Source organism: Phascolarctos cinereus, unplaced genomic scaffold (assembly GCF_003287225.1).
Source record: "Phascolarctos cinereus isolate Bilbo 61053 unplaced genomic scaffold, phaCin_HiC Scaffold_726;HRSCAF=1367, whole genome shotgun sequence".
Lineage (NCBI taxonomy): Eukaryota > Metazoa > Chordata > Mammalia > Diprotodontia > Phascolarctidae > Phascolarctos > Phascolarctos cinereus.
The window spans coordinates 367,899,150-367,926,211 of NW_027556098.1; the positions used below are offsets into that span (position 1 = coordinate 367,899,150).

General features: G+C 46.4%; 1 protein-coding gene and 2 long non-coding RNA genes across 4 annotated transcripts in view; 2 read left to right on the forward strand and 1 right to left on the reverse strand.

The window, feature by feature from the left end:
• Positions 1–9,316, forward strand: part of TRIM62 (tripartite motif containing 62) — a 57,355-nt gene extending 48,039 nt beyond the window's left edge. The window contains exon 5 of the mRNA XM_020983386.2: positions 7,022–9,316. Within this exon, the coding sequence (XP_020839045.1) occupies positions 7,022–7,572 (551 nt within the window). The 3' untranslated portion in view covers positions 7,573–9,316. The remainder of the gene's footprint in view (positions 1–7,021) is intronic.
• LOC110206208 (uncharacterized) lies at positions 848–18,413 on the reverse strand. 2 transcript variants are annotated; one of them, XR_002323835.2, is made up of 4 exons: positions 18,119–18,413; positions 12,334–12,418; positions 4,666–4,748; positions 848–2,220 (listed from the first exon to the last, which is right to left on the reverse strand). It is a non-coding gene; the product is annotated as an uncharacterized LOC110206208 (long non-coding RNA). The 2 variants fall into 2 exon arrangements; XR_002323836.2 differs by lacking the exon at positions 18,119–18,413 and adding an exon at positions 12,640–12,939.
• On the forward strand, positions 14,758–25,175 carry LOC110206207 (uncharacterized). Its single transcript, XR_002323834.2, has 4 exons — positions 14,758–14,874; positions 17,310–17,420; positions 19,650–19,789; positions 22,077–25,175. It is a non-coding gene; the product is annotated as an uncharacterized LOC110206207 (long non-coding RNA).
• Positions 25,176–27,062: the final 1,887 nt, after the last annotated feature.

Sequence of the window (27,062 nt, forward strand, 5' to 3'; positions counted from 1 at the left end):
GGGCACACAGGGAACATACTGCATTTAACCAGATAAGTATAGATGTGATAATTTCAGGAGAGGGCATCAAGGAAATCGGAAAGCCCTTCCCTTCTCAGAAGGCATCACACAAGCCAAACTTTGAAGGAAGCTAAGGATTCTAAGAGATGTACACGAGGAGGGAAGAACAGTTCTAGGCACCGGAGCAGGGCCAGCTTTGCAAAGGCTTGTCTGCCATGCCGAGTCTGGGGATGGATTTCAGCTGGTCAATTACTGCTGCTGAGCTCCTTTTAGGGGATTGAATAGTGAAAGGCTACAGTGAACAAAAAACCAAGGTTCGATTCCTCATTCAACTAGCTTCATTTCTATGTGATCTTGAACAAGTTCCTTCTGGTTCTCGTTTTCCTCCTTCGTAAAATGGCAGGGTTGATCTAGATCAGAGTCTCTTAACTGGGGCTCTCCAGATGCCCCACGGGTCTGTGGATAGATTTCAATTCTGTGGACTTGGGGGAGAAATCACATCTTTATTTTCACTATCCTTTGGCTTTCTTTGTAATGTTATGCATTTTATTCTGTGCATTTAAAAACATGATTCTGAGAAGGGAGGGGTCTGCAGGCATCACCTAACACTGCCCCAGGGGCCTGGGACACAGAAGAGTGAAGGACCCCTAGACTATATTGTCTCTTCCAGCTTCAGTAGTCTGTGCCTCTAAGCCATAAGGGAGGTAATGAAGTAGCAGAAATGGCCCAGGTTCAGAGTCCAAGGATCAGGATTATGGCTTAAAGCTGGAATCATCTAGACCAACCCCCACATTTTCTGGATGAAGATTCTGAGGGCTCAGAGAAGTTAAATGAGTTGCCCGAGATCTCACCAGGCAGTCAATAAACATTTATTAAATGCCTGCCGTGTGCCAAGGACTGTATTAAGTGCTAGGGATACAAAAAGAAGCAAAAGATAGTCCCTGCCCTCAAGGAGCTTACAATCTAATGGAGCCATGGATTGTAAGTGACAGAGCCAGGATTTATAAGCAGATCACAGGATCATAGATTTAGAGGTAAAAGGGATCTTAGCACCCATGTAGTCCAACCTCTCCCTCATTTTACAGATGAGGAAACTGAGGCTCAGAGATCATAAGTGATTTGCCCAGGGTCACACAGCTATTAACTATTGGAACTCAGATCTTCTTGACTCCAATTCCAGTACTCTATCCACCATGTTTCATTGCCTCCCATTGGTGGGGAGGACAAAAATGAAGTTCATTATAAGTGAGAGTCCAGAAAGGATGGCAAAGAAGTAGAAAATGATACCACAGATTCAGGTGAGATCTGGGAACAAACAATAATAACAGCCAACATTTCCACAGCACTTACAACGTGCCAGGCACTGTGCTGTGTATCCAGCACTTGGGAAAAAATACCGGAACCCATAACCACAGGAATAGGGTTTCTTTCTAAAGCCTGACTATTATATACCCAATAGAGACAGCTAATAAATAGAATGTTCACCCTGTGAAGCCTTTTCAGGATCCTCCCCTCCCAAGTGGGAAATTATCTTTTGACAGTCCAACAGTAAGCATGAAAGTCTGCAGAATTGAAGTGTTCACAGAATCCTGGAATCTCAGAGTTGGAAGGACCTTAGAGGTTGTCAGATGAAACCCACAGTTGGGCTTGAATGCTGAGAAGCTAGTTGGACATTGAGAAGTTGGATGGACTTTGAGCTTACTGGGGATGATAGCAGGAGACTGGATGGAGAGGAAACATGAGCCAGGATCTGAAGCCATCAGGGACAGTGGAAGGGTCATAGAGAGTGGTCAATGACAGTGGAGAAGGGGGGCCTAAGTTACTTGGTGGGAACCTTGAAAGAGGAGCATTTTAGGGTCTTTGGTGATTGTCTTTCATGCTCAGAGAGAACCAAAATGACATCACAACATTGGGGTCGAGGTATAGTGTGTCTGACTGACCAGACCAACATGAGCTCAGAATGTTCTACCATGGGTCAGACACAAACAGTCCACATGAACATTTGCACATCTAAATTTGCACATCTCACATGGTTTTTTTTTTGAGCTACTGCAATTCTGCTTTGCTCATAGAGCACAGCACCTTCTTTCATGTGGGCATGCCATGCTGGGTGGTCCTGTGCCAGTGTCTCCCATGTCTCACAAGAGGAGCTTGAGAGTGTCCTTATATCGCTTCTTCTTATCTCCATGTTGGTGTCATAAGAATGGTTTGGAAGTAGCCCTGGGAAGGAAGAAGTAGGCTGAGCTTAGCACCTCCAGCAATCAGCACAGTGCCTGGTGATTAATAAATGTCTGTCTCCTTGACTTGATTGAACTCTCCTCCTGCTGAGCCAGCAATGTGGGAGGTGGCAGAGGATGTGTTATCATCCAGTAAGCCCCTATATTTCCTAACCTAATACTCACTCTCTCTCTCTCTCTCTCTCTCTCTCTCTCTCTCTCTCTCTCTCTCTCTCTCTCTCTCTCTCTCTCTCTCTCTCTCTCTTCCCCCTCGTCATTCCTCTCTGCTGCCCCACTTTGCCTATTAAAATGCTGACATGCCAGGGAATCTCGGGGTCAGACAAAGTTCCATCCACTTCAAGGGATGCTTCCGTTTCCCATCCTGCCTCCAACTCAGCAAGCCCGGGAACAAAGAGCATTTAGTCCCTTTCTGAACTGTCTCTGGGGGCCCGGCCTTCATCGGCTCCGGGCAAGCATTCCTCAGCAGCTTGGAATGCTGCAGAAAAGTCCGATTTTGTCCCACAGGATGTGGGGAGCCTGGAAAGCATTTTCTGGTGACTAGAAGCTTTTCCAACTGCAAACAATCTCTGAGCCCATGGCCCTCTGGAGAGGCCACATCCAGGGCCCCTGAAGACTATCCCGAGGAGTGCTGACATATTAAAGGCACATCGCAGGTGCCTAATAAATGCCTGTCAACTTGTAATTCTTTTTTAGAAATCATATAGTCATCTCAGGAACAGACATGTTACTGAGGCAGATTTTTTTTTTTAGTTAAGGGGGCTGGTAAACAGTGAAGGCATGTAAGCATCAGCCTAGCTACTGTGGAATACTGCACTGATCTGGGGAAATGTGGGCCACAGGGCACAGTTGTCAACTCTGGTCTGTCACCTCTGACACAGAAACAGCCCTTTTCTTACGTGGGGGGGGGTGACTCCTAATGGCAGTGATAACACTGCCACCTTACCTTTGTATATAGTCAGTCTCCAAGAAACACAAAAACATATTGCAGCTTCTAACCCATGAATCTTCACCTTAACTCATGGAAAAAAAAGAGCTGAAGCAAGGATTCTTCTAAAAATAAAAAGCTGAGGCCCAGGAAAACTGGGGACTGTGTCTTTTTTGTTAGGCTTCACTCTCCCTGATGTGCTGGGGGTGGTATAGCAAGGAGGATATTATTACAAACGTGTTCGTCTGATGGGTTTTGTCCTTCACTGAACTACAGCACACGTCCACAGCATGAGAAGAGAAAACGGCAGATTAGAGAATTGTGTTTCTGCTTATACTTTTGTTGATTAGGCTAACCATTTTAATGCTGCCTTTGCCCTTGATGAGTATTCTCAGACCAAGAAAGAATGTTCACCAAAGCTACTTTTTGGTGTGAAATGCAAAACTCATGAAAATCAAATTTACTTTGTAATATAAGCACTTTAATTTAGTAAATCGGTCATGGTCAAAGGAATGAATGACTGAAAGCATTCATTAAGTATTTACTGTGTGCCAGGAAGAAACTTATTTAAACCAATGGCTACCTGTGGTAAGTAGACATGCAAGTGGAGATCTATCTAATTCTAGTAAGGACTATTATAGACGTTAGTTGCAATTTGGTACTTAGCCATGACATATACCTTGTGTTTTAGGATGCAGCAATCAGTTCTTGACTATCTGTGTCAATGAAGAGCGGTGTAATTATTAATAATAATAATTGTGTTTATATAAAGCTTTAAGGTTTGCAAAGCACTTCACATATGTTATTTCATTTCATCCTCACAGCACCTCTGTGTAGTAGATGCTATTATCATCATCCCTATTTTACAGATGAGGAAACTGAGGCAGACAGAAGTTAGGTGACTTGCCCAAGGTCACACTGCTAGTAAGTGTCAGGGGCCAGATTTGAACTCATGAAGATGAGTCTTCCTGACTCCAGGCCCAGTGCTACTATGCACCACAGCCACCAAATCTGACCCTTTTGAAATGGAAGCTGAGTCCAGGCTTTTTGTTGTGGTTTGTTTTTTAAGAAGCAGAGCCATGGCTCCAACCCAAGTGAGTGAAATTCCATCATGCCCCAGGGAGCACCCCACAGTTTGGCAGCAGGGCCTCTGGTGCCAGCCCCGCTGGCTTTCCCATCAAAGCCTTGCCCTCCCCCCCCCATCTCACTCACTGCTCTTTCCCCATGTGTACTGAGAATGGAATGCATCCCCTCTGAGATCCATGTCAAGCCCTGGTCTGAACAAAGCTCACTAACAACCCGGGTCACCTTGAACAAGTCACTCCCCTTCCCTGGGCCTCAGATTCATCTGTAAACTACAGGGGGTTGGATTGGATGACTTCTGCATTCCCTTCCATTTCCAATCTATGGATCTGTCTCTCCTTATTTGATTAAAAAAAATTGTGTCATTGGAAGTTTTCATTTTTACATCCCATTAATTTATACACATGCTCTCTTTATTACCATCTCATTCTTCTTGTAATGAAGAATCCAGCAAAACCAACAACAGCATATGCAACATTCCATATCCATAGGCCGCCACTTCTCTGCCAAAAGAAGGGAGAGGCATCTTTATCTCTTCTCCAGAGCCAAGATTGGTCATCAAAATGACCATTTGCCTTCATTCAAGTTTCATTTCTTTACATTATTATAGTCATTGTCAAATTAACTCAATAAGCATTTATTAAGCACCCATTATGGCACCATGCTAAGTGCTGGGGATACAAAGAAAGGCAAAAAAGCAATCCCTGCCCTCAGGGAGCTCACAGTTTAATGAGGGAGAGACAACATGTAAACAACTATGTATTATGAGATATGTTCAGGATAAATTGGAGATAATCTCAGAGAGAAGGCATTAGCATGAAGGGGGATCAGGAAAGACTTTTCCTAGAAGGTGGGATTTTAGCTGGGGACTTGAAGGAAGCCAGGAGGAGGGAGAGCATTCCAGGCCCAGAGGACGGCCAGAGAGAATGCAGAGTGAAGGAATGAAACGTCTTCTGTGAGAAACAGCAAGGAACATCACTAGATCAAATTGTCCGTTGGAGGGGAATAAAGTATAAGAGGACTGGAAAGGTAGGAGGGGGCCAGGTTATAAATTGCTTTAAAAGCCAAACACAGGAGTTTGCATTTGATCCCGGAAGTGACAGGGGACCACTGGAGTGTATTGAAAAAGGGGATGACATGGCCAGACCTGTGTTTTAGGAAAATCAATTTGACAGCTGAATGGAAAATGGACTAGAGTGGGGAGATTGACCAGGCTGTCAGACTAGTCCAGACATGAGGGGAAAAGGGACCCTTTCCTGGGTGGTGGCCATGTCAGAGGAAAGAGGAGGGCATACAAGAGTGATAGGTAAAATTGATAGGACTTGGCAATGGATTGTGTAGGAGGGTAAGAGATAATGAGGAGTCAGGTATAACACCTAGGTTGTTAGTCTGGGTGACTGAGAGGATGGTGGTACCCTCTGCAATGACAGCATGTTAAGACGAGGAGAATTAGGGTGGGGAGAAATAATGAGTTCAGTTTTAGGTGAGTTGAGTTTAAGATCAAACAGTCAACGTTTATTAAAGCTTACTGTGTTCCAGGCACTGGGGATACAAAAAGAATCCCAAGATAGCCTCTGTCCTCAAAGAGCTTATAATCTGTGGGACATGCAGTTTGAGATTCCCAATAGGCAGTTGGAGATGCAAGACTGGAGAGAGGTTAAGGCTGGATAAGTAGATGGAAGAATCATCAGCATAGAGATGATAATTGAATCTACAGGAGCTGATAAGATCATTAAGCAAAATAGTATGAAGGGAGAAGAGAGCCCAGGACAGAGCTTGGTCTGAATGGAAATCTAGCAAAGGGGACTGAGAAGGAGTAGCCAGAGAAGAAGAAGGAGAAAGAACCAGGAGAGAGCTGTATTTCAAAAACCTAGAGAAGAGAGCATCAAAGGAAGAAGGTGATACCATCTACAGGGTCAGAATCTACAGAGAGGTCAAGGAGAACGTGGATAGAGGAAAAGTCATTAGATCTGGGCATGAAGAGATCTTTGGTCTTTGTAAAGAGGGGTTTCAGGTGGATGATGAGGTTGGAAGCCAGACTGTTGAGTTAAGAGAGAAGGGGGAGAGGAAGAGGAAGTGGAGGTACCCTCTCCAGGAATTTAGCCACAAAAAGGAAAGATGTAAGACAGTGTGGGGGAGGCGAATGGGTGGGCCAAGTGAGGGATGCATGTGTTGCTCTTCCGGTTTCGCTTGTGTTGCTTGTACCCTCAATCCGTATTTTCTCACATTTCTCTGAATTCTTCACATTTATTATCTCTTGTGGCACAATAATATTCTACTGCATTCACATGCCATAGTTTGAGTTTGTTCAGCCATTCCCTATTTAATGGACGCCAACTTTGTTCCCGATTTTTTTTCTGGCTACCACAAAAAAAAAAAATTGTTGCCATTAATATTTTGGTCTATATGTCTCTTTTGCTTTCTGTCTTTGAACTCCTTGGGGTATATGCTCGGTAGTAAGACCTCTAGCCTAGAACACTCTTTATTCCTCTTGCTGCCTTAAAGAGGTAATTAAGCATTTTGATTTTCAAATAACCTTTCCTCCCAACCTTGGAACCTTGCTGGGTTCCAGGTTCCATACAATGGAAAAAGTATATAGTGGAGTTAATAAATTTCCACAAGGTGATGAAAGCAAACTACCAACCTAGCTACAGTGTTACCCAGTCTGTTCTGCGTAGACATTAAGAATGACTGTTGTCTGCAGTGAGTGGCTGTGTGGTCACGGATCTGTCACGATGGATCCCTTCCCTCACGTCCTTTCTCCTTCCTTCCACAGTCCCGGCTGCTCTCACCCTGGATCCTGTCACGGCCCATCAGCGACTCATCCTGTCTGATGACTGCACAATTGTAGCCTATGGGAACCTCCACCCCCAGCCCCTGCAGGACTCACCCAAGCGCTTCGACGTGGAGGTGTCTGTATTGGGCTCGGAGGCGTTTGGCAGCGGCGTCCATTATTGGGAGGTAGTGGTGTCAGAAAAGACACAGTGGATGATTGGGCTAGCTCATGAGGCTGTCAGCCGCAAGGGCAGCATCCAAATCCAGCCCAGCCGCGGCTTTTACTGCATCGTCATGCATGACGGCAACCAGTACAGCGCCTGTACGGAGCCCTGGACCCGGCTCAATGTCAAGAACAAATTGGAGAAGGTGGGCGTCTTCTTGGACTATGACAAGGGACTCCTCATCTTCTACAATGCAGATGATATGTCATGGCTATACACCTTCCGGGAGAAGTTTCCAGGGAAGCTCTGCTCCTACTTCAGTCCGGGTCAGAGCCACGCCAATGGCAAGAACGTGCAGCCGCTGCGCATTAACACAGTGCGCATTTAGTGCCGGCTCCCTGAAGCAGAACTCGCGGCTGGGAAGGAGGAACGGAACGCTGTCTCCTCCCCTGGTCTCTGGGATCAGCTACCGCGCTTCCTTTGCCATCCACTCGGGCTGGCACGTCTGCTGCTGGGGCCTTGCTGGCTGGTGGCTGCCCCAGTGGTCTGCAGCCTCAGGGAGCTAGAGAAGGCACTTCTCCCTGGACAGCTTGAGGCTTGCCCATCACCTGGGCAGGGATCACACATTTCCCCCTCAACCAGAGGGGTTGTGACCTGACCCTGATCCCCATTTGGCCAGCAGCCATTACTGACTCCTAGGTGGAGAAGGGAATTTCTCAAGGCCTGAGAGCTCCAAACCCCCCCACCTACTCCAGATTCCTCAGCAGTGTTTTTCTTATTTTTCCATGGACTATGCACATTGTAGTTCTCACAGCCCCTCAGAACAGCAGCCTCTCGTGATCACGTAGGCTGCAGGTTCCCTCCATGCTAGCATATTTCTCAAGCATGAGGGTGAAACAACACAGTGCCTCACAGGAATGAGAGCCCCTCGGGAGCCCTCTCAATGCCAGCCCCTTGGAGGTTTAGTCTTGGTAGGTGAGACAGTACATGGACCCCCTGTCCCAGGCTCAGAGATTTTAGAGAAAGATGTGGGGCTTGGGAAAGAAGACTGCCAAAGGGCAGGATGTGGGGCCATTATGGGAAGAGACAGGATTGGAGGAATAAGGACATTAGCTCTGAGTATAGGATTGTTTCTTTGGTGAGAAGATATCATGGCAGTCAACCTGACCCTCAGCTTGGCTTTTCAAATGGAGCTTAAAGATGAGGACAAAGTATACTTTAAGGAGGCTTTGGAGGAGCAGATCTCTTTATATTTAACTCTTGGTCCCCAGATCAAGGACTCCAAGTATCTAGCAAGAAGAAAAGAAGCCTTGGGATAGGCCCCAGGCCCAGTCCTGGTGAAATCAATGACTTGTAGCCTAGTCTAGGCTGTGCCTCACTTATCCCTACAAAACCACAGAGCTTTTGGCTTTGTGTGGGAGGGACGGGCCAAAGGACTTCCAGGGGCTGATCTTCGGTAGCTGACTTTGCATGGCAGGCCTGCCCAGCAGCCTGGGCTCCAAGGAGGTCCGCTCCAGGAAAAGAAGGATCCTCCGTCCATATCTAAGCCCTGCTGCTGTCAGAATCGGGCCAAGCCTTCCTCATTCCCCCCAGCTCAAATCACTCTACCCACGGCAGCTCTGAATTCTCAGGGAGAAAGGGGGACTGCTTTACCCCCCTAAGTCAAAACTGAGATTTCCTTCTTCTCCCTGACACCTGAAACTGTTTCTAGCTGTGACCACAGCCCCTGGTTGCCCAGTTAGTCATTTCAGGGCCAGATCCTTTCAGGCAAATTTGAGATCCATTCTCAAATCACCAGTATTCACAAAGTGAGACCAGGAGTTGAAACATCTTAGCTCATGGGAAAACAACATTATGGCATGGCTCAGAGCCCCCATATCCTCACCCCAGTGTGCCTAATAATCAGCAGTCCCACTTGGTCTCCTCGGGACCCTAGGGCAGCAATGGAACATGCAGTAGAATGGGAATGCTTAGGGGGTTCCCCAAGGGAAGGAGCTGCTCTGGAGGGACGTGGTTGGGAAAGCTGGGCCCAGTGCCTGTACAACCTCTCTCTCCTTCCCCTCATTCTTTGATCCTCCTCACTCCCCAGAATGCAATATTTATAATAAAGAAAAAAAAGAAAGAAAAAAAAAGGTTACTTTATCCGTTTTGTGACCAATGGCGCGTTTGTACAATATTAAAGTCATGGGATGTTATGGTTTGTTTTTCTCAATGAGGAGGGACCTCTGACCATAGGCAAAGTCTCCAAGCCTCAGTTGGACTCATTCTCCTAACCTCCTCCCCTCTTCTTGCTTTGTCCAATTTCTCTTTTGAGAGGGGCTCCCTCCCTCTCACTTTCTGTCTGAGGTTAGACTCCCTTACCCTACTCAGCATCTAACCCTAGTTGGGGCTGGGTTACCTTCATAAATGCCTGTTGGACTAAACTGGATTTCATCCCTGTCGATCAAGATTCAGAAATTCACCATCTGTGACCAGGCTGCCAAAGCATAACCAGGAAGTCTTTAGATTATCAGCCACCCTTGGGGGACATAGCTGCCCAAAAAAGAAGCTTCTCACTTAAGGTTGTTAGGCGGTTAGGAATCACCATAGAGCCTGTCATCTGGTGGCCCTTTAGAATAAAATAGAGTTGGATCTCAAGGGCTTGGGAAGATCTCCCACAGAATCTCTCCTCCTCACATCTTAGCATGATGGAACTGTTCAAATCCTTTCCTGAAAGCAGGTTTCAAACAGCAGAGAAAGCATGAGAACTCAGAAGAGTAAGGGGAGGTATCACTAAGAGGGCAAAGGGCACAGACTGGAGGAAGGGCCTAAGGGTGTCATCGTAAGAGCTCGACATCTGGAGAACATCTTACAACTGCAGACCCCTTCTCACAGAATGCCCACCTGCAGAGAGAGCCAGAGAGCTCATGGGGCCAGAGCTAGGAAGAGGTGGAGAATGGAGGAAATGCAGTAGAAACCAGATTGGCAAGGGAAGAAGTAAGCTTGAGTTTAAAAACAACACAAAATTCCAGAGATGCTGAATGATGGAGTTACCTCAGAGAGAGGCAAGAGAACTGTAGTCAGAAACACCAAGTAAGGAGAGTCCAGGCTGAGGACAGGAGCCAAGAGCTCTGGGCAGGCAGAGCAATGCAGGCAGGGCATGGGGTAGGCCAGCAGACCAGTATGGGTACAGGTGATCAGGTGCAAGTCTAGACAATGAGCAGAGCAAGCAATGGGAACATGGACACAGGTCAGTGGTTGCTTTGTTCAGTGAATGTTTTCCTTCCCAATACTTGCTTATTAAAGGCCTATTCCCAGGGAGAACCTGACAGGGCAGGATTTAGCCCCAATTTTACAGATGAGAAAATCCAGGCTTAGATTAGCTGACAACTAATGAATGGTAGACTCACGTGACTCCTGGCCCAGCCCTCTCCCCATTGCCTCTCCCCATGAATCCTGACCACCACTGTTTCCACAGCTGCCAAGGTGAGTAGGGAGGCAGGCTCATCCACAAGCAGCTCAGCCCCAGGCACTATGTGTGAGAGTGGAAAATGGGGAGGGAGGAGTGGAAAAGAAACAAGACCAGGGTGGGTTGGGGGGGGAGGTTCTGACTGTTTAGGCACAGAGGGAGAGGGGAAAAAAGGATAATTAAGTGAAATGACTTGAAAACAATTATGAAGTACTCAGTAGCAAAGAATATTGAAAGGCCCAGTTGGATAAGAATAGCTCACATTTGTCTAGCATCTCAAGGTAAATAAAGCACTTTCTGTGCATTATTATCTCATTTGATCCTTACAGTGACCCTGAGATGCCAGTGCTATTAGCATCCCCATTTTACAGATGAGGAAGCTAAGGCTCAGAGAGGATGATCTGCCTTGGGTTACACAGCTCCTAAGTGTCTGAGCTGGGATTTGAACTTAGATCTTCACGCCTCCAAGTCCAAAATTGGGTCTGGCTGCCTTGGACTTGGAGTCAGGGGAAATTTAAGTGGATTCAAATCCTGGCTCCAATATTTACCAGTTGTGTGTAGTCAGGGAAACTGTTCCATCTCTCTACATCCCAGTTTCTTGATCTGTAAAATGAGGATGATGGTCCTCAAGCCATCTAACTTAGAGGAAGATGCTAAGTAAATCTTAAAGCAGTATGTTAATGTGGTATTATTATAATCTAACCAGAATCTGAAGGGGAAGGCTTTCGAGTGCAAGATAGTTGGGGGGAGGCTTCTTGGAGGAGCTGACTGTCAAATGGACACATAGATTAGCGGGAAGGTCGTTCCCAAAGGCAGGGAATGTGGCTGGGACAAATTACACTGTGTCTCCAACATGGCTAAGTGACAGGTTACAAGAAAAACCTGAGGCAGCCTTGAAAGGTAAAAAGTCACGAAGGTGACCAGGCGAAAAGGTCTGCCAAACAGAGATAGGAGTTGATCATTGGTACAAAAGCCTCAGATGGTTTTAAGCAGCAGCCGAAAGAGTTACCAGGTAATCTCAAAAGGTAAGGTCCCTTCTAGCTCAGTCTATGGAACTATAATGTTTATATCTGATGATAAGGAGATAAGTCATTGTAATACCAGGTAAGTCCTCTGTGTGTGTGTGTGTGTGTGTGTGTGTGTGTGTGTGCGCGCACACGCACTGGGGGTGGAGGGAGGGAGTGGAGAAGTGACAAGAATAAATCTAAGAGGGAAGAATGTCTTTGCTCTTGGCCTTGAGGTCCTGCCTCAGCAAAATGAGTGGAGCCACAGTGATGAGGGTGGCCAGAGATAAGAGGACCAATCAGAAAGAGCAGAGAGGCCTTGGTTGTCTGCAGGTATTGGTTACAGGGCACTGAATTCTATTTGGGATCCACTGACCCAGGGAGGAGGCGTGGCTGTATAAGGAAACCCACCAGTGCAGTTCCCCACAGGCCCACCCGATGTCTGACTCCCCCCCATGGGGCTTGGAGAAACTCCAGCCCACCCACAAACACTTTGTCAAAGGAATTCTCTCCCCAGGCAAAGATGGAGCTGTTTTATCTCCCAGCCCCCACTTAGTAGGGTCAGGGAAGTAACTAACTAGGCCGGTTTCATCCAATCCTCCTCCTCCAGAAGAGGGGGGCCAGCTTTGCTCCTCACTTCTGATTCCATCTCACATATTGCATGACAGATTTGAAAACAAATGGAGTCATTTAATACCTTGCCAAAAGTGTTGAAGTTCTAGGATCCATAGATTTAGAGCCGGACAGGCCCATATTACTTTGGGACCTTCTCTCTGGAGGTTCTGCAAGGACAGAAAACAACCATATAAACCACCTGGCAAAACAAAAACAGGCTCTAGGGATAGAGCTCCATGCCCCCTGGGGAGAACTTGACTACCCTGGAGCTGACTGCTCCTGCTCCAAAGGCCCCTTCCCCTGCTCCCTCAGCTCTGTCCTAGACTCTTGACTCTGTGCTTCCCCCCCCCACCCCGACTTCTCACCCTTACTTCTGTGAGTTAAGAACCTGGGATCAGAAGGCTCAGGTTTGATGTTCAGGGGGCTCATTGAGGCAGGAAAAGGGCTTTCTGAAACTTCTCCAGTGGTCTCTGAAGTCAGGGCAAATGTGAATGTGGTGGGCTTCTTCCTGATCCTGCCCCCAGACTGCTCTGAGGATTGGGGAAGCAATTCCAAGCTAGGCCAGACTGGGAGGCAAAATCATGAAGCCAAAGAGCCAGAAAGGTCCTTAGAATGGAAAATGTCAGAGCCAAGGGGGACCTTAGACCACAAAATGTCAGAGCTGGGAGGGCCCTTAGCACACAGGACATCAGAGCTGGGAGGGGCCTTAGCACACAGGACGTCAGAGCTGGGAGGGCCCTTAGAACACAGGATGTGAGAGCTGCGAGGAGTCTTAGAACATAGAATGTTAGAGCTGGGAGGGCCCTTAGAATAGAGAATATCAAAAAGTCACAGGAACTTTGGACATAGAATGTTAAAGCTGGAAGAAGCCTTAGAATACAGAGTTAGAGAGAGAAGGGACTTTAGCACAATACAAACCCTCTCATTTTCTAGGTAGACAGACTAAGGCTTGGGAAAGGGCACTGAATAACTGAAGGTCCCAGACCCAGGTCTGCCCATTCTCAGCCCAATGATCTTCCCATCACACCTGTCACTGGTGGACATTCTTGCTCTTCCTTCTCCCCTTCAGCAGCCGAGGAACCCCAGCTCTCAGGACAGGCTGGGAGATTAAGAAGCAGTGTGATATGTGAAAAGAACACTAGACCATAGTCCTAGGTTCAAATTCCAGCTCAGTGTGATTTTAGACAACATACTTAAGCTTCAATAAGATGACATTTCATAAGTGTAAATGTAAAATTTACACTTAGATCAAACAAACATACAAACCAAGTCAAGGAAATAGCTAGCTATTCATGAATGAAAAAGACCTAAGGGTTTTAGTAGACTGCAAATTCAACATGAGTCAAATATGGCCTGGTAACCCCCAAAACCAGTATAATGCTTCTATGACTAGAGGAATATTTCCATATTGCAATGGTTTTGCGATCTCACTGACGCAAGCCCTCTCTCCAGTGGGTACAGATGGTAACCCTTCCATGCCTTCTCCTCCCATAAATTCTCTACAACAGTCATGGATCTTCTTCAGGCCTTCTGACATCTCGTGAATGTCAGTAGACTATGGTTAGGTTGTCTGTCAGTCACCCTTCGCTCTAATCAAGAGTGAGATAGCCTGTCATTGTATTCTGTCATAATCAGACCACATCCAGAGGGAGACGTGTGCATTGTCACCATGTTTTAGAAAGAACATTGGCAAGGTAGAACACATCTCCAGAGAGTAAAGAAGGCAAGGTACCTCAAAACCAGGCCACCTGTGAATCATCCAAAGGAACTAGAGATGTTTAGCAAGGCAGATATTTCAGGAATATGAATAGCCCAGATCAATATAAGAAAAAACTTCTTAACATAGCTAACAAGAAATAGTGGGTTCCTCATCAATGGAGGTTTCCAAGAATAGGCAAGATACTGCTTGCCTTCAAATTCATAGAGAAAATTTCCTGCCCAGGCATAGGGTGTAATACAGGACCTCTTTTTGGTTCTGTCCAGTTCAGAGACCATCCAGCTCCATGATTCTCCGAATCTCTGTTTCCTAACTATACATGGGGCTGTAATCTCTACACTATCTACCTCAGAGGATTGCTGTTTGTAACCAGAGATGGTCATATAAATGTGCCCTCTTATTACTTTAAGTCATTTGCTCTAATTCCTAGTTAGGAATTGTCAGCATCCCCTCTCCTAGTGACCGTGCTAAAGCCTTAGTTGATTTGACAGCTAGTGCTAGGGGCACCTGACTCTGCTTTCACACTCCAGGGAAATCTTGAAAGATCTCTGATGTGTGAGAGCCCTGAGAAGAAGCAAGAGGTTCATGGTCCAGGCTCAACAGAAGGACCCTACCACACAGGTCAAGCCATCCCTTCCTTCTCTGGTGCAGTGGGTTGCTTGAAGGGCTGACTGGTCCTCACACGAGGTCCTTCCAAGCCCTCTCCTCTAGGGGGCAGGCTTGACTCTTAGAGAGGCCCCGCCCCTCAAGGACAGAGTCAGCACCTGCCCTCACCTGGTACATTGGTAACCAAGCCCAGAGCCGGAGCAGAAGCAGGAGTAAGCTGAGGCAGCAGCCACAGAAGGGGACTACACCCCCATCCCTGGCCTAGCCTGAGCCTATCACTGGAGCTTCAGGGATTCCCAGGTGGGTGTTGGGAAGACTTGGGAATAGGGATGGCTGGGGTGATGGAGGGGAAGTAGTGGATTTGGACCCTGGAGGCTTTTTGTGCCCATAGCACTGTAGTAGGGAAGCCGTGGGATCTCAAGGCTGATCTGGAAGCTCTGGGATTTTTTTTTTCTCAGAGAAAAAGCCAGTAGCGTAGATCCTTCTCTAATTTCAGAAAGGCCTGGGACTCCCAAGACCCTACCCCTTATAGGGTCGAAGGAGCTCCCTCTCTAACCAGGGACACAGTGTAGAACAGCTGTCTCTTTAAGCAGAGGGGATATGGGGAGAGGCACTAGAAGGGTCTCTGGAATCTTCAGGGCCACTTCCCCTTCCATTTCCTTCTTCGTTTTCTGCTCAGGTCCCTAGGGTTTCCCCAGAGCCCCCAGTACAGTGCCCCACCTGGATCTGTCCTCCCTGTCTAGCCTGTAAACCAGAGCTATCTCACCTCAGCCCCCGCCCCCCAGTCACAACTTACTGATCCAGTGTCCCAACTGGACTCAACTGGACTCGAGAGCAGCGTTCAGCAATCCTCCCTTTAACACGCCCAGCGATGGGGGACTTCACTGCCTCCCAAAGTCCCCATTTCACTTTCTGACAGCTGAAATTTTCCTTCCATTGAGTTCAAATCTGCTTCTCAAGCAAGTTAGTCCCAGTGCTCCTCATTCTGCTTTTTGGGGCCAAATCAAACAAGCCTAATCCGTGTTCCACATGGTTGCCCTTCCAATTTTTGAAGTCAGCTAGCATATTCCCCTAAGTCCAAGCCAAACAGTCCCAGTTCCTTTCATTGTGTGAGTCCCCCAAACATCCTGTTCACCTTCCCCTGGATGTCCTTCTTAGAAGGTAGCAGCCAGAACTGGCCATAATACTTTCAAGTTGGTCTGCCTAGGACAGAAGACGGTGTGGCTTTTCACCTCTCTTATTCTGGAGACTGTTTTTGAATAACAGAGTCTGTTGGCATCAATGTTTCTGGCTGCCACGTTAACACTATCAACTCAGTAAACTTGCAGGCTGCTGAAGCCCCTAAGTCTTTTCATGTGAACTATTGCCCATATGTGTCTCCTCAACCTTCTACTTGTACAGTGGGCTTTGTGAACCTAAAACACAGGGCTTCACATTTATCCCTATTAAATTTATCTTATTAGTGGTGACAGGGAAACAGTTATGGAATCAGAGAACCTGGGTTCAAATCCCAGCTACTTTGGAAAAGTTCCATCCTCACTGTGAATAAAGGGTTGGATCAGATCATCTCAAAGGTCCCTCTAGATCCAGGCCCTATGAAGAGATTCAGTCCACCATTCCAGTCATTGTAATGTGGACCTGTATTGTCCTAACCTAACGAAGTAGTTATTGACGTTATATTAGAGGCCTCACACAGGCTGGTCAGGGAGAGACTGAAGGGGACCCAAGTCACAGAATATCAAAATTGTAAAGGACATCAGCAATCCAAACCATACTTTCTGGATAGGGCTCTTATGTTTGGTATGAGTGGGAACAGAGAACAAAGTAAGACAGTCTCTGCTTTCAAGGAGTTCAAAGTCTAGTAAAGAAGTTAAGACGCACACATGAAAACCCCCATTGACCTTGTACCTTGGAGGTATAAGGATGAAGGGAATCACGTAGAAAGTTAGAACTGGAAAGGACCTTCAAATAGACACTGTCAGGGCTAGAGGAGACTTTAACGACCATCTCATCAAACTCTCTAATTTTACGGATAAGGAAAATACCTAGAAGATCATCAGTCTTAGAGTTAGCCCTAATAACCCTACAGTTCTGAATTCAGTCATAAGGGAAAAGTTTGGGGAAGCCAGCATGGCCCTCCCTCATGTCACTCTTGAGAAGATAGACAATCCTATGGTTTCTATTAAGGATAACACTTCACCATCCAGGGATTTATCTAAACTTCTTTTGAAGCTATTTCTAATTCCAGAAACTCAGGAGCCCCTATCTTAACACACCACTGTATACACAGTGACAAAGACAAAATGTACATGGTTTGTCTTAAAAACACCAATCAAGATTCATTGATAGGCTTTAGTCGGAGGATCAACTTTCCAACAGGACTGTCCCACAATGGAATGAGCTGCCATATAAGGTAATGAGCTCCCCATCACTGGGTGTGTTGTAACAGAGCCTGGATAACCACCATCAAGATGCTGTAAAGAGGATTCTTGAATGTGGTGGAGGGTTGAAGTGAATGATCCCTAAGGTCCCCTTCCATTGCTGAGATTGGGGAAATCAGGCCCAGCAGGGAGGAGAAGATCCAGATTCTGGAAGCCAGATTCTTAGTCGGGGCTAGGAAGAAGTGAGAGGACGGTCAACTTCTGATGCCAAGGGTACTTTATGGAATAGAATGAGGTGAGGCCAGAGCTGGGAAAGTCCTGGGCTCATGGCTCTGGCTAATGGATCATTCACAGGTTTTGGAGAGGCCTCATCCCTGCCTTGTACCTGACAACTCTGTTGAGGAGCACCTCTACTAATGAGCATTGATCACCCATGCAACTTTTCCAGTGCCGACTATCGATGCAGTAAGTAGGGATCCTTACCTTGCCCAGGCTTCCTGGGAGTCTTCTACCCTACCTCAGTCTGTGCCTGTGGGACCAGTGGCCAGTGATCATTTCTGGCCAACACTGCTATATGCTCTCAGCCTACCACCAGCTCTAGTCAATAGGAGGTGAGGTCCTCCCCTCCTCTGCTGTCACCCCAGCCAGCCACTTGGGGTCAGGAATAAGTCAAGTGAGTTCTCTGGCTTCTAGGGGTTCTCCCAGACAAGCACCCCAGCTGGTAGAAGAGATCCAGGAGCTGGCATAGAGCGGCTGCAACAGTCTAATAACCCTAAGTCTGTGTTCTATAAAGCATCCCTAGGGTTCCTTCCCCTCCTTTCACAGGCCCCCTTCCTCTCAGCTCTACCAACAAGCAGCAATGGTGTGTTCTAAACACCAAAAAGAATTAAATAATATCATTTAGTGATTCTGAAGCTTTCTACAAGAGGGATACCCAGGCTTTCTCTCCCTCTCAACACCCACCCCCAGACATCAGATGACTACAAAATTCTCTTCCTTGTGAAAGTTATCATCATTATAGCTCACATTTGTATAAATGTTCATTTTTTCCCCAAGGCACTTTTACCCACATTATCAAAATTTATCTCCTCAAAAGGAAGTACAGGCATTATGTGCATTTTATAGAAGAGAAGGGTGAGGCTGAGCTATGTTAGGAAACTTACCTAAATTTGCAGAGCAGGTTAGTAGCCAAGTGGGTACTAGAACTCTGGTCTCCTGATTCCCCACTTGGGCTTCTTTTTACCAGACCAAACCAATTCTTGAAAGAGGAGAAAGTAAGAGATTCCCAAGAGCCATGGAGCAGAGGAACCAGAAAAGGCCCCTTGGGATCATGCAGGCCATAGTTACTTTTTCCTGAACTGATGCCAAGCTCTTGGGCAGAGTGAGGAACAAAACAGGGGCTCCCAGGAGCTCCTATTTGCTCTGTTCAAGCCCAGGCCAGGGAAGCTGAGGGTTCAGCAGGCAGGTGTGTCCTCCCTCCTCTGCAACAAGACCTGTATTGACTTTGGAGGAGTCCTCCATAGGTAATCATTAGCTACTGTGTATATGGAGCAAGCCTTGGCACCCAGAGTAAGAACTATTGATAGTCCCTGGCACAGCTGGCCTTGGCCACTATGGCAAAATGCACTGACCTTACACTAGGCTATGGACACAAACCAGAACCCAGCTAGCAGCCACTCCTATCCCTGTAGTCTTTGTCTTTCCAAAGACATTGTCTGCTCTTCAGCTGAACAAATGAAGGGGTGTGTTGAACTTCTTCGAACGCACACTGAGTTCCTTCGCCTGTCGTGTTTTCCTCCTATTTCTTTATCCAAATCCTATGTCAATGTCAAGGTTGATCAGGCTCATGTCCACCCTGGTCTGTGAAGTTTGCCCTAATAATCCCAGTGTGGACAGATCCCTCTCTCCCTCCTTTCCTCCTTTAACTCCTTTGGCACTTAACATCGACCCTCGCCCACTGTTTGGATGCCACTGTAACCTCATCTGTGTGGCTCCTTTTTCCAGTGGTGCGAACCATTGTCATGCCATGATGTACCATCATGGGCCATTCCTGTCTGTCTTTCCATAAAACCTCCACAAGAGAAAGAAAGATGACCGCATCTAAAGGTAGAGGGCCTGAGCTCCTACCTAGGTGACCCTGGGCACATCCATTCCCTTGTTTAGGCCTACGTGTCCTCACGTGATGATCTTCAAAGCCCCATCAAGGTCTAAGTCCTAGGCTCCTACCTGACATAACAAGCCTTTCTCTGGTTCCTTTATTACTCTGTGGATGCTGGGGCAGCACTCAGACTCCCCAGGAAGCAATACAACAGCCCCACACCCCAATGCTTTGTTTACTAGAACATTCGGCATTCTGTGTGGGGCATGATTTGGTTTTCTACCACATCAGCACACTGTGGCATTACACATAATACCATCTCACCATTCATATTGTTTACTAGAGAATCCTACCTCTTTAACAAGACTAGACCTGAAGACTAAGTCCTAGGGGGGACCTGGGGAAGAGAAGGTGAAGCATGTATCTTCTGCGTCCCCTTCTTCTTGGAGTCCCCCCGTGTGGAGTCAGACCCAGGACTGGATGCCGTGAGAATGGGCACCAAGTCTTTGCTGACTGACAGAAGAAGGCTCCTCTCTCCTTGGAGAAGCTGTCCAGCCTATCTCTAATGGGCCTCTCCCCTCCTCCTGCGTCCCCAGATGTGCTCAGCCTGCAGGCCCCAGTGATCGTCATTCCGGTGTTGCTCTCCTCCTCCACACTGCTTGTGATTGGCTGCATTGTCTGGAAGACATGCCGGAGGTTGAGGACTGCCAGACAGGGCTCCCCATCCCAGTGACAGGTAAGCCTAGGCCTGCCCTGGAAATAACAGTAACAGTAATGGTAACTCACATCAATCTCTCACATGTGTATAGTGATCTACAATAAAGCAATTCCATGTCTTTTATCCTACATAATCCATACAACCACACTTTGAGGTAAATAGGACAGAGATTATTATTCCCTCTTCCTCATCCTCACAGATGGAGAAACTGAGGCTTAGAAAGATTAACCTGAAGCATGATATAGTGTGAAAAAAAAACACAACAAAAACAACTGCTCACTAGGGTTTGAGTCAAAAGGCCTACATCTAACTTATTTGCTATGTGACTTGAACCATATGACCTTACTGGAGTCTCAGTTTTCCCATCTGCAAAATGGGGACATCATCTCATCATGGCATAGAGGGGACCTTGAATCCTGGGAAACTCTGCCAGGGTAGCATAAGTTCCTACAAAGTTAGGAAGACTACAAGCACAGCCCCCAAATGGCATGTCACCTGAGCCTCAACTGAGCTAAGTCTGATCATGTTCATAACCAGAAGCATGGCATCCAAGTGTCCATTTACACTGGACACAGTAAATGATGAAACCATCTACAGGGAAGCATTGAATGCCATCTGCACTTTTGGTGAAGGTGAAAGATAAAACTGTGTGGAAGAAAACACTTTGCAAACCAAAACACACAAGAAATGTAACCTGTTTTATTGCTCTTTGTTGTTTAATCATCCCCTAACCCCAACTATCTAATGACAAAGCCAGGACTGGCTTCCAGCTCTCTCCTGGATTTCAAGCCCAGGCCTTTTTCTGCTATAGCATTTTGCCTCCAGAACCTGCCTCCAGTCCCAAGATGCACCCATCCCTTCACAGAGACATCCAGTGACACCCACTCAGTCTTCCTATCTTTGCCCTTTTTAATCTTGTTCCAATCCTACCTGCCCCCAGTCAAAGCCCTAGGTGGAAATAGAGCAATAATGCCCATCCCCACTCCATGCCTGATAGAAATCCAAAATGCTGGCTCAATTGGCTGTTTAGGGAAGAAATCCAAAATGCTGGCTCAATTGGCTGTTTAGGGAGATAGCTCCCTTGCTGGTGCTGGAATGTAACTCAAGTCTCAGAGTCCATTGATTTGTGACTTTTCCTCATCAATGGTGATCTATGCCTCAATCCCACTTCAGGTTGCTGAAGGAAAAGACTTTGAGAAGATGTCTGCCATCTTCTCTCTCAAAGCCCGAAGAGACTGAAGACACAGGAGCTAGAAGAAAGCTAGCCTCTTCATTCTTCCTTCCCTCTCTCTTGCCCCTCATGTGGGGGCAGGCTACTGATCTCCACCAAAGAGGAGAGAGTCCCATGCCAGTGGGCTTTGGGACTCGGTAGTAAATAAGTAAACCTATAAGTAAATAATATAAAGTGAGATAAAATAAGTAAATAAATAAAAGAGCTATGGTTTCTACGCATACAATCAACTCAAATAATCCCTCTAATCCCAAAGTACTGCTCCCTAATTCAGGCCCTCCCTACAACGTATTTTGAGATCTTTTTATCCCTTCAAGGCTATCTTTTGACTTTAACTTGATTTCTGAGTATTCAAATCATGGTCATCATAGCATTTAGGATTTCAAGAGACCTTAATGACCACCAAATGCAACCCTTTCTTTTTACAAAAAAGGAAACTGAGGCTCATGGGGAGAAGAGACTTAACCAAGGTCAAAGAGCTGTTTAGTCACAGAATTGGACATGGAACCCAAGTCTGCAGACTTCCACTACAGCTTCCTTGACCGGGGGGAGGGAAAGCCCTGGTCAGTCCCTTCACACCTAGCTCCACCTCTTCCACTGCTAGCCCCTCATTTGTGCTTATTTGTGCCCTATCGTGACTGGCTAACTAATATGGTCCCGTTGGATGGAGGAGACTATAAAAGAAGCTTTTGCTGAAGGAAAAAAAGGCCTCGAAAAGAGCATTTCCGAAAGTTATTGGCTAAGAGCAAGAGAGGCTGGGGAAAGTCCTGGCTAGGCAACAGAAGAAATAGAGACCCTTGAATTTCCTCTGGCTTCCTCCCTCCCTCCCAGTTTCCCTCTCTCTCTGCACTTGGCTGAGCCACAAATCCAATAGCGCACAAGATAAAGAGACAGTTCCAGCCTCAGGGAATGGTTGCTTTGATCTCAGCCTTGGAGCAAAGACTCTCGACTTAAGCAAGAAGCCTGAGAGAGCCAGGCTTCAGGCTGCTGAGAAAGGGGGGAGGGAAAGTGGCCACAGGAACTCGGTGCAATTCTGAATGTTTTACTATTCTACCTGCCTGCCCTTTGCTGCAGGTGCCTGAGATGAGAGCTCGGTGCTTCCTTGGGACCATCTTCCTGCTTCCTGCTTAGCTTGGGCCTGTCTACCACCCATCACTACATGAGGGGAGCAGGAACCATAGCAGCAGCACCTCCTTCTACTGGGACTAATAGCCCAAACATGAACCAGCAGGTAGAGACACAGTCCTGAAGAGTCAGCAGCTGCCACCATCTTCGTTTTCTGCCTGGGGTGGGCAAGGCAAGAAGTTGTAAACAGCAGCCTAAAGACTGTTTTCCATTCATTCATTCATTCATTCATTCATTCATTCATTTGACAAATATTTACTGAACAAGATGGTCCATAGACATATATATATACACACATATATATATATCAGGCTTTCAACAAATATTTGTTGAGTTAATGAAGGATGCTAAACCAGCTTCTGAGTCTTTTCTATTACCATCTAACACTCACATACTTCTCCATCCTCTCTGCAATTTTCCCCTAGAGTGATGAGGGTCTCAAGCCAAGGACATGTACCTTATAGCCAAGAGGTGCTCTATAAATGAATTCATTTTCTCAGCAAAAATGGATTTAGTGCCAACCATGTAAGGAGAGGCAATGTGGCATAGCATAAGGTGGCCTAGTCTTGAAGTCTCTGTTTCCAATCGCCATTAATCATTTCTATTCTGTGCTTCCTAGTTAGAAGAGTTGAGTAGTTCTGATTCTACCTGGGTGCATGGAGGTCCTGTCCTTTCCTTGGTTGTCTCTTGTTCCCAACACAACCCCTTTTGATTACTGTCATCAGCTAATGATTGGATTCAACATTTTGTCAGGAAGGTGTCACTCTTGTGTTTTCAACCTGTTATTGGTCTTTGCTTTCCTTTTACATACGCCTTATTTGTAAATTTAAATTGATCAATAAATTTCTAGTGCACCCCCCTCTGTCTTTTTAAACACTTCTCCCTTTCCTTCCTCATCAGAACCATGTGTTTCATTAGAATGTTATTTTTAACAAAGGGTCTTCCAACCAAGTCTCCCTTGGGCTGACTTCCCTTGTAACATTTTAGGCCTTGAGAGCCTTTCTCTGAACTTTTAACAATTAACCATCCTAAAGCCTAAGGTTCATAGTCCCCTATCCTCCTTCCAAAATAAGCTTCCTAAGGCACAAGTCTGATCACATCATTCCCCTGCTCCTAAGTATTCATTCAGTGGATCCCTAGAATTAAATATGAACTTCCCCAGCTTTCCCGTCTTACGTCCCTACCCCATTGCCAGTACCCTAGCCCACTTCAAACTGCTTTGTAATACTTATCTGTGTATGCATTGTATTCCTCCATAGACTGTAAGCTTCCATGTTTCATGTTTGTCTTTATCTCACCAACACCTAACAGAGGGATTTGCTGCAGCTTAAGAATTCACTGACCCATAAGTTTTCATTCTCAGAAGACCTCAGGACTTCACCCTTTAACTTGCATTCTTTATAAAACTTCCCTTGCTCTGTGAACCCCAACTTGAAGGACCAAGCTTCCTGGACTTTCCCAGCACCTCAGCAGGTTTGTCTTCCTAAGATCCCAGACCTACATCATGTAGACCTCAATTACCTCTCCCCGGCTTCTGCCACAGACACCCTTCAGGTTCCCTTTCCCAGCATCCAGTCTTTGCTTTCCCTTCAATGCACACCTGAACATTCCAAACCACGAGTGCATTTTACAGAGTTTATTAACCAAAGAATATATACAAATTCAGAAATCCTACATCTGGATAGGAGAACTAGAAGTGAGCATACAAGAAATCTCCCCATTGCTATACTAGGTGGTCCTGTGTTTGAACAACCTGGGTTCTCTGGACTGACCTCATAAACCTTAGCTAAGAGCCACCTGAACCTAACCCCACCAAGGGACTAACAATAAAAAAACAGATAAGTGGATCATTTCCACAATTCTTAAAATCAAGATTCAACCCAACTGGTCACCCCCAAAAAAAATTCACAAAAGATGCCCATACTGTACAGGCATATTCTTTGTTCCCTACTAACAACCAGAACATACAGTCTCTTGCCTCTCTGATCAAAATTTCCCGTCCTTCAACCTCTTCTGCTATCTCATTCCATTTAAACCTGTCCTTTACCTTCATTATAACGTCTAATTTCTCAATTCCTTCCTTAGCTACTAGTCAAATCCCCTGCTCTAGCTTGACTTCCCTCCTTTCACTGTTTTGAACTGCAATTAGCCATTTCCACAAGGCACTACCCATCTTATATCAAGCAGTAGTTCCCACCTAAGCCTCAGCCTTGGGACAGCTAGGTGGCAAAGCGGACCAAGTGCTGGGCCTGGAGTCAGAAAGACTTGAGTTCAAATCTGGCCTCAGACACTTAGTAGCTGTGTGACCCTGAGCAAATCACTCAGTTTCCTCATCTGTAAAATGAGAAGGAAATGGCAAACCACTCCAGTATCTTTGCTAAGAAAACACCAAATGGGGTTACAAAGACTCTGAAACGACTGAACAACAAGCAGCCTAGCCCTGGGTCACCCCACGATCTGCCTTCTCCTTTCCTAATCCAGAGCAGCAGAATGCTGCTGGGGGAAGTTATGAAACCACAGGCACTGAGCTGATAGAATTTGGATTGCACTGGTAAATGTTTAAAAACCAACTTGGGGTGGGGGGAATGTACCATGGCATACTTTTAATATTCATCATTAACATTTTCTCCAGCACTGTCTTATGTCTAGACCATCAACAAAACAACAAATTCAGCTCTGATTTGTAACCTTTGCCCACTTCTGAGGTGGAAATGATCACGCTGAAAATAAGGAACAATCAGCTCTGGTATACCCCTGGATATAACCTGCCTGGGCTCTCACCACTTGTTGGGATTTTGTGTGTGTGCGATTGTTGTGCAATTGTATTCATTTCTGATTGATTCTCTGTCACTCTTCCCCCAGATACTATTTCAAATATGCTCATCCTTAAGCTACCTCCAAACCCCAGTTCTCACAGACATGCTCACCTGTCCAGTATACCAGAATGGAAAAGGTATTGGTTTAGGAATTGGTGGGATGGCATCCAAACCTCACTTCGGAAGGAAGGAAGGAAGGAAGGAAGGAAGGAAGGAAGGAAGGAAGGAAGGAAGGAAGGAAGGAAGGAAGGAAGGAAGGAAGGAAGGAAGGGAGGGAAGAAGGAAGGGAGGGAGGGAGGGAGGGAAGAAGGAAGGGAGGAAGGAAGGAAGGAAGGAAGGAGGGAAGGAGGGAAGGAGGGAAGGAGGGAAGGAGGGAAGGAGGGAAGGAAGGAAGGAAGGAAGGAAGGAAGGAAGGAAGGAAGGAAGGAAGGAAGGAAGGAAGGAAAGAAGGAAGGAGGGAAGGAGGGAAGGAGGGAAGGAGGGAAGGAGGGAAGGAGGGAAGGAGGGAAGGAGGAAGGAAGGAGGGAAGGAGGGAAGGAGGGAGGGAAGGAGGGAAGGAGGGAGGGAGGGAAGAAGGGAGGGAGGGAAGGAGGGAAGGAGGGAAGGAGGGAGGGAAGGAAGGAGGGAAGGAAGGAAGGAAGGAAGGAAGGAAGGAAGGAAGGAAGGAAGGAAGGAAGGAAGGAAAGAAGGAAGGAGGGAAGGAGGGAAGGAGGGAAGGAGGGAAGGAGGGAGGGAGGGAGGGAGGGAGGGAAGGAGGGAGGGAGGGAAGGAGGGAAGGAAGGAAGGAAGGAAGGAAGGAAGGAAGGAAGGAAGGAAGGAAGGAAGGAAGGACTGTTTACTATGTGCCAGGCACTGTGTAACAGACACTGGAGATACAAAGAAAAAGCAAGACAGTCTCTGAACTTACATTCTAGTAGGAAAAGACAATACTGTATGTGGAAATACTGTTGTTTTGGACCGAGGAACCACAGGTGCAGTGAGTGGGGCCATAGGTCAATTTACTGATATGTCCTTTCCAGAAACGATGTTGATTTGATTATTGTTCCCAAAACCAGAAGTCGAGGTGGTGACATGACAGGAAGATGACTGAACAGGAGCAGGCTGTGTGGTGGGTCTGGGTTGGGCTTGTCATAAACTCTCACTGATCAGGAGCTCCGAGGGGGTTGCACTAAGTGGCTTTTGAGGTCCCTTCCAATTCTATAATCCTCAAACCTTTTTATGACTTTACACATCCTTTGTTCTTTCCCTTCAATAAATAACTGATTTGTATATAGCACTCAATTATTCTCAGGGAAGCTAGGTGGCATAGTGGATAGTGTGTTGGGCCTAGAGTTAGGAAAACCTGAGTTCAAATCCATCTTCAGACACTTATTAGCTGTATGACCCTGGGCAAGTCACTTAACCCTGGTTGCCTCAGTTTTCTCATCTTTAAAATGAGCTGGAGAAGGAAATAGCAAACCACTCCAGGATCTTTGCCATGAAAATCCCAAATGGGGTCACAAATAGTCAGACATGGCTGAAATAACTGAACAATTTTTCTCTATTTCTCTCTTTTACTAAAGAAACTGTCCTCCACTGGTTCCTTCTTCTTTGTTCACAAGTGTGCGCAAGTCTAATCCCATGCTAAAAACAAAACAAGGTTATCATCCTACATCTCTTTTTCCTTTTCACTGGTAATTCTCCAGAACAGAAGTGTTCCACAGTGGCCCATGGACAGCATGTGGCCCAAAATTGTGCACAACACTCCAGACCCCAAACCAAATTAAAATGTAATTGGGAAGTGTGTGGGACAAGTGAAAGTTTCTCATGTGAGATGTAAGCTATGCTCCAGAAATGTAGGAAGGCTTCAGCAGGAGCTGGACCTAAGTTTCACTTTCGTTTTGGGGGAATGGGGTTGTACACCAGCTGCCCACCCCCTCCCTTGTTTTGTAACCACCCCTCTTTTGTTTTGCACCTTATTTTTACCACATAAGGCAATCTAGCTCCCAAGCTTGTTTGAGTAAAATGTATCTCTTGGGTTCTAAATATAGACTGTGAAGTCTCTTGCCTCAACCAATGAGGATAAAGAGATTGAGACAAACAAGTGGGGAGGGGGGTTTCTTGGAGTGATTTGTCTAAG